Raw genomic sequence first — 8,081 nt, 5'->3', positions numbered from 1 at the left:
TTGATGCTCTTTGGAATTCCATCAGGTACAAGTGACCTGGATTGGCCACTGTTCGAAGCAGAATACTTGGCTGGATGCGCCATTAGTCTGACCCAGTATACCTATTCTTACATTCTTAGCGCCACATTCCAGCTCTTAGACTTACATTTATTAAAGCCATGATCCAGAAGGCATAGGAAACTCGGGTGATCACCAATCCTGACAAGGGCAGTTCGTAATGGGACAGGTTCCTGGGATGATGAGAGACTAGAGTGTTACGAATGTGTCCAAGGTTGCTGGTGACTGTACTGTTGGACTGGATACAGTTGGTTTCAGACAGAAACGAGTCAGCTATCAGTGGGCTCAGCAAAGCACCAAAACCCACAAAAAAATGGAGGGCCTGAGAGGAAACACAGAAAGCAAAAACAATGAAGCATTTCATAACAATTCTGCCCCCCCCCCCCCCCTTCAGGCATCGAGAAATAGAGCGTTAATGTCTCTTATGCCATGACACCCTGAAGAATGAACTGAGCAGGAATATATTCTTACATTCTTCTATGGAGACACAGTTGAATTTTGGGAGATCTTGGGTCTTGAGGAGAAGGAAGGGTACATGCACTATGTCAAGTCTAGAATAGGCAGACTGCTGACCTGCAAGAAAATGGCGGAGTCCTTCTGGTAGATCTTAACCAAGCGCATGTTGGAGATGGTATCGATGCATCCCATTGCCAGGCCTGCCACGGCCATGACGACCGCCAACACCACCACATCATGACAGAAAGGGATGATGGAAAAGACGAGTGAAATCACCAGAGTTGAAACGAAAAGGACAACCAGTGACTGCTTCAGCCTGAACCAGAGGAGACAGTTATTAGCCATGGTGAGAAGATCATGAGACATACATTCTAGCCAAACACAAGACTTATATGATAAAACTCAACATTTTTTCAATCAACAGATTATCTGTGTGCTAAAGCTGTAGAAACCTCAGAGGTGCCTTGTGTTGATCTTGCAGCAGTGACCTAGAATTTCAGATTTATAAGAGTATGAGGGGAAAACAAGGGAGTGGGCAGTGAACCCGCCTTCCTTAGTGAGTGCAGGCAGAAGCAGCAGAAAGTTTTAGTTGGAGGGGGGGAAGAGGCCAAACAAACCAGTCTCTGCCCCCCACTCCATATCTCTCTTATAGGGCTATTGTGCTGCCTGAGCACCAGTATTTCCTCTCCACAGCCCATGAGGTCCTTAATTAAGCTTCCTTATTCTGTGAACACGGCTTTACATTGTGACGTGGCCCTGAGCCCACCCAAAATTGCAGCACCCTTCCTATGGCTGGCAGAGATCCTCAAGCCCTGCCCAGCTGAAGAGGTCCTCCGGTGGCCAGAACACTTCCCTAAGCTTGGCCGTTGATGGCACGGCTCATGGGCAGCCACCGCTCTCATCACCTCCCTCCCCCCATGTGCGTGCTCCATGCCACTCAAGGTCATGAGTTTGCATGTTTCACTTCTAGTGGGAGTGTTTTTTAGTAACTTCAACATCTGACCTGCAAAGGATTGAAAACATCCAACTGTTGGATTATGAATTTATCCAATGAGTATGGGAGCTGGCATGGTCACATGTGGCCGGCAGCGTAAGGGATGAGCCAGTGAGGTGACATCTCACCTTCCTCTTGTGCTTCCGCTGTGCCCTCTTCCCAAAGTGCCAGCAGCAGAAGAGTTTAAAATACAAAAAAAAAACACACTCTTCCTGTATTCTTTTGAGAAACAGGAAGTACCTGTTCTTGCACATTTTAAACTCTCCCACAGTAGGAGCAAGAGAGGAACGCTCTGCTGCTGTTGATGTTTCCAGATGCTGGAAGAGGTAGAAGAGGGCTGACAAGGGGCTGGTGAGGATGCTGGGACTGGAACAAGAGGACAAGGGCTGATGCTGGCTTTGGGAGAACATAGTAACATAGTAGAAGACGGCAGAAAAAGACCTGCATGGTCCATCCAGTCAGCCCAACAAGATAAACTCATATGTGCTACTTTTTGTGTATACCTTACCTTGATTTGTACCTGTCCTTTTCAGGGCACAGACCGTGTAAGTCTGCCCAGCACTATCCCCGCCTCCCAACCACCGGCTCTGGCACAGACCGTATAAGTCTGCCCAGCACTATCCCCATCTCCCACCACCGGCTCTGCCACCCAATCTCGGCTAAGCTTCTGAGGATCCATTCCCTCGGAACAGGATTCCTTTATGTTTATCCCACGCATGTTTGAATTCCCTTACCGTTTTCCTCTCCACCACCTCCCGTGGGAGAGCATTCCAAGCATCCACTACTCTCTCCATGAAAAAATACTTCCTGACATTTTTCTTGAGTCTGCCCCCCTTCAATCTCGTATCGTGCCCTCTAGTTCTACCGCCTTCCCATCTCCGGAAAAGGTTCGTTTGAAGGGAGAGGAGAACAGATACTGCATATGAAGGAAATTGCTAGGGGAAAAAAAGAGGGCAAAGATAATGGAAACTTGAAAAGGACCCGGGCAGAAACTCTAAGACTAGAGGTGGAAATGACAAGATGAAGGAAGATGAATCTGGGGAGGGGATGTGAGGTAGACAAAGGCAGATGTGGCTGGGGATGGGATTAGAACAAAGGGCGAAAGATGGGGGAATAGGAAGATGAGGAAGGAATGAGACAGGGGTGGGGAACAGGAGGAGTAAGGAGAGGAGTAGGAAATGGAAAGCTGGAACGTAGGTGAAAGGTAAAAAGGAGGGAGACTGAAGGGGAAGAGGAGGACTTAGGAGGTGGTAAAGAGAAACCAGGACCAACCTGACCGAAAGCTAAAGTGATCAAAGATACTTATGGCCCCAAGATGGGAGTGCAAAAGCAAAACTTGGCTCACGGCATCATAACCCCTGAGCTGGCCTTGGTGGCTGGAGTGTAAAAGCTGTACCATGTGGCACAGTGTGTATGAAAAAGTGATGATAGGTGAAAATGTTCTTAGAACATCTCTTCAGACAGAAATACAAGTGATTACAGATGTACTGTGCCCTGACACAGCTCAAAAGTCAGAATCATCCATCTTTTAAATGCATGTTAAGCTAATCGTGGTACGACTTCCACCTATTACTATAATCCCCCATACCTGAATGTAACGCACCTTGAGCTACAACTGAAAAAGACAAGAGCCAAATATATAAATACTATTTTTGAAGGGCTACGTAACTTGCTGGTAGCTTCACACCATCTAAAAATAATTGCAAGTGTGAAACATGCTGCAATGCAGTATTTCTGTGGGGAAAGTGCTGGCTTTGATGTTTTTCTGTCCAGAAAGAGACAAATTTCAGCAAAAATACGAGCAAGTTCTGGACTTAAGAGTGGCCACCTGTTCTGCTCATGTCACCTGCTTGGACCTGCCACACAGCATGTTTCCCACATGCTCAGAGTGTGGGGCATTAATGAGGGTATTGTAGACTGGCCAGGGGCTGTTCTTATGTCCGTGAATTTTGTGGGGCATTTCTTCTTAGAAAACACACACTGTCATCCCCTATGCACACGGGTAATTTCCACCTACCCTGGCTGGTCCTTGCTGATTAATCACTCATTACTCTCGCTTATGTTGTTAGCACCAGAGTTAGGTTTGTTCCGCCTGATTTCACCCGAATTGTTCACATGCATTCCAACTGCTACCTTGTTTCCCAAAAGCTCTTCTTTGAGGTGACGTTCCCTGTACACCTTCCCCAGCAGGGACATGAATGCAACAGTACTGGAGAGGAAGGACACGGATTGCCATTCGGTTGTGCTGCTGAGCTCACGGCTTGCCTCATTTAACATTACGTGAACGTGGAAGGTGATTTCCATGGAGAGTCCCTATACGCTACTGTACATCTATTTACACACTTGAAACAATCAGATAGGGCTCGTCCCCTCCCCCCCCCCCCCCCCCCCCCACCCCACAGTGTGTGACAGTGGTCAAAAAAAGTCAATACTACGTTAGGAATTTGGAAAAGAATGGACAATAAATTGAAAATTGTATAATGCCTTTGTACGGATCTACAGTGCGACTATACCTCAAGCCTGTGGTCCCATTTGAAAAATATATTACTCTCTCTATACATAGCAAAACTGGAAAAGCTGATAGAGGGGTTGGAATGGCTTCCTATGACGAAAGGCTGAAGAGATTGATCCCCTTCATCTTGGAAGGGAGAAAGTCAAGGAGGCACCTGATAAGAAACTTTAAAATTGTGAACTGGTTGGAACTTGTTTATTGAAGTACTGGAATGAGGGAACACTCATGCTAACAGAGTTAAAACAAACTTAAATCTATATTTTTCAGTCAATGCACTATGACCTAGGGTTCTGCCTTGACTGTAGCAGCTCTTTGCTGCCCCTTAGAAGATGCCACTCTAGGCAGCTCCCTTGGCTGCCTCATTGTTAAAACCAGCCCTGATTTTTTGAGCAGTTGGCTGTGAATTGTTAACTGGACAAACAGCTTATTATTTTACCCTAGATATACCAGCACCCCTTCTAGCTAGCCCTTCCCTATCTTCGACCCCTAATGTGCCTGAAACATACCTACCTTATTCGACCCTAACATCACATTGTATTTGTTCCTCTACCGGATTTGGCAAACGCCTGTACGGTATTATGTAAGCCACATTGAGCCTGCAAATAGGTGGGAAAATGTGGGATACAAATGTAATAAATAAATAAATACATTAAGCTAAGGAATGTATTGGTAGAGGATGTGGTACAAGGTTTGGAGAAATTTCTGTAGGATGAATCCATTTGATAGGTATTACCCAGACAGATATGGGAACCACTACCTCTTACTTCTGTCAGTTCACAGAGAAGGGACCAGATGGACTTCCAAGTGACCTGGATTGTCCACAGGATGCTGGACGCAATGGACCATCGCTCCGACTCACGATTAGGTAGAAGTAGAAACTAAACAGCCCAAAACTCTTGTTCTAAAAGGCAGTCATTTTCTGTACCTTGGCTGCTGGAGCGATAGCACATCCAGCGACCTCAATTAAGTGTTAATTAAGGTGTGGGGAAGTAGAATACTTGCATAGGTTGCTGAGTCAGCTTCAAAGAGCCTGTTTAAAAAAGGCCCCTTAGATTCAAAACTATATAAAGAGGAAAGGTCCCACTGAACTTTCTTTCTGAGAAGCTCCGAGAGAAAGGACACTTCTCTGGTAAGTGAACACTATTTTGCTTTGTGCTTTGGGAACCTAAAGATTGGGGTTTAAAGGAGGAATTGTAGGTTAGTGATAGGCAAAATAAAAATATAAAAAGCAAATTTTATCAACTAATCTCCACAGTCTTTTCCACTTAGTTAAAAACTTTGTACCACAGCATTAACAGATAGAATTTAGCAGGCACCGCAGGTGGAGAAAGTATGCAGAGAGTAAGCTCATGATAGTCTTCCCAACCCCTCTGTACATGTGCAAGTCTGGTGCATGTGAACTGGGGGAGGAGGAGGGCTGGTCACAAAGTCTTTACATCGTTAGACATAAGAACATAAAAGAGCAGCCATACTGGGTCAGACCAATGGTCCATCTAGCCTAGTATCCTGTTTTCCAAACAGTGGCCAAGCCAGGTCACAAGTACCTTGTAGAAACCCAAATCATGGCAACATTCCATGTAGAACCCCAAAGAATAGCAAGATTCTGGATTCCTAAAGAGTGACAAGATTCCATGTAGAATCCCAAAAATAGCAAGATTCTGGAATCCTAAAGAGTGACAAGATTCCATGTAGAATCCCAAAGAATAGCAAGATTCTGGAATTGTAAAGAGTGACAAGATTCCATGCAGAATCTCAAGAGTAGTGAGAAAAAAAACTCACTGCCTTATTCTCTCTTCTCACCACAAAACAAACCTCCCTTCATCCATAAAAACCCCAGAACATACTCTCCCAATATCGGACAAACTGAAGATCCTTGGAATTACTATTGACACCAACCTAACCCTGGAGAGCCAAGCCTCTGCGACCACGAAGAAAATGTTCCATACAATGTGGAAACTCAAATGGATCAAACAATTCTTCCCAAGGGAAACTTTCCGTAACATAATTCAAACAATGGTACTATCACATGTTGAGTACTGTAACGCCGTATATACGGGATGTAAAGAACAGATCTTAAGGAAACTCCAGACTGCACAGAACACGGCAGCTAGACTCATTTTCGGAAAGACAAGATTCAAAAGTGCTAAACCCCTACACGAAATAGCTACCAATGAAGGAACTAACAGCCTTCAAAATTTGCACTGGTCCACAAAATAATCCATGGTCTGGCCCCCAACCTACATGACCGAACTTATCGACTTACCAACTAGAAACATCATCGAATCATCAAGAACGTTTCTAAATGTGCATTACCCAAACTGTAAAGGACTAAAATACAAATCAACATATGCATCCAGCTTTTCCTACATTTGCACCCAGCTCTGGAATGTATTACCTAGAAACATTAGAACTATGAACACCCATCTAAAATTCCGAAAAGACCTCAAGACTCACCTCTTCCGGAAAGCCTACCCAGCAGACCCGAACTAATTCATGAACAATGCATCACATCTTTCGATCTAAGAAACGAACAATACCCCTTCCACATAATCCTATTACTTCAAACTGTACAAATTTTACCACTCCAGTTATAATGAAGTGTACTTCTACCCTTATCCTACTCTGTATTGCTCACTAGAAGCTATAGTCCCATCTCCGGAGACTTACCAGCCTCATTGGGATTACTTTTCTCTATATGCTACTATATATTCGTCCCAGAGTTGTATTTTTTCTTTTCCGGAACCTTATCAGCTTCCTTGCACCTACTGTTACTCATTTTCCACTCTGTATATATTCCCGGAGTTGGTACTCTCCGGAACCTGTAAGCCACATTGAGCCTACTGCTATGCGGGAAAATGTGGGATACAAATGTCATAAATAAAATAAATAAACATTCAACACTACAAATCCCAGGGCAAGCAGTTTTTTTCCCATGTCTGCCTTAAAAGCAGACTATGGACTTTTCCAAAATGTTTTAAAATCCAGATACACTAACCACTGTCACTATATCCTCCAGCAGAGTTCCAAAGCTTAACTATTCGTTGAGTGAAAAAAATATTTCTTCCTATTACAAAGAGAGATTAAGATACCTGAAGAGGTCATTTTATAAGCCATTAACCTGGGTAATTAACATTAAGAGAGAAGCTGATAAGAGGTCCTCTGGAGGTGTTGGAAAGGACAGTGTGTGCGTTTACATATGCGGCTGCCCTCCTGCTAATCTACACTCCATTTGTGCTTCTGCCAGTCTCTCACCCTCCAAGCTGTCACTCACACAGAGTCCCCAAGTGCTTTTTGAGGGTACACTTTGTACTACCTGCAAGAGTGGTAAAATGTCACTTGTAACATATATATATACCAGGGCTATGGAGAATGACCCATCACACGGTCATCAGCTGTAAAACAGCCAAGTCTTCCCAGCTCATGATCCCGATCCCCACACAGGAGTAAATGCAGATTCCAGTATAACCTGCAGAATTCCCCTGTGCGCTTGCAAAGGGACTCGCTTTCAGAAGCCCAAAGACCTGCTATAAGAGGTTCTGGAAGTTTAGTTTAGATGCCCTTAAAGCCTGGGTTTAATGAAGGTGGGAAATCTTTGTTTTGTGCTGTAATCTACCGACAGATAAACATTCCCTTTTCTTTTGCTGGAGGGCTGCTTATCTTTCCATTAGAAGGAGCTGTGAGCTATCGGCACCAACTCGCCCTACACCTTGGAGAAGGTGAAAGCAGATAAACACGGCCCCAGGGAAGGAATTGACTCACTCAATGCAGAAAGGCACAAGGTGGAGCCAGACACTTATACGACTTCTACCACAGTGAAAAATATACCACATTCACTGAGCAAATCACTGCTGTGTTCAAGTTTGCGCTGTCAACAAATTTTAAAAAGTACATCCGAAACTTTAGCAGTTCATTGCTAAAATGCCCCCATTCCTGTCAGTATGTGATCTGTGACCAGTTCCTGCACTGTCAGGAAGGGAGATAGTTTTAAAAAGACCCCCCATGTAGAAGCCTGCCCTTGCAGATTAGCAACGCGGCCGCGCAGGCTTCTGTTTCTGTGAGTCT

General features: G+C 44.5%; 1 protein-coding gene across 1 annotated transcript in view; it reads right to left on the bottom strand.

Annotated features, from left to right (window-relative positions):
• The window catches only part of MFSD4A (major facilitator superfamily domain containing 4A), a 45,648-nt gene that overhangs the window by 24,484 nt on the left and 13,083 nt on the right, over positions 1-8,081 (bottom strand). Inside the window, exons 2-3 of the mRNA XM_030221553.1 lie at positions 631-829; positions 146-379 (exon numbers count right to left, since the gene is read on the bottom strand). Coding sequence (XP_030077413.1) covers positions 146-379; positions 631-829 — 433 coding nt within the window. The remainder of the gene's footprint in view (positions 1-145; positions 380-630; positions 830-8,081) is intronic.

The sequence above is a fragment of the Microcaecilia unicolor genome, chromosome 12 (genome assembly GCF_901765095.1).
Source record: "Microcaecilia unicolor chromosome 12, aMicUni1.1, whole genome shotgun sequence".
Taxonomy (NCBI): Eukaryota; Metazoa; Chordata; class Amphibia; order Gymnophiona; family Siphonopidae; genus Microcaecilia; species Microcaecilia unicolor.
Note: the sequence above shows the minus strand (reverse complement) of the source record. Positions and strands in the feature narration are given on the sequence as shown.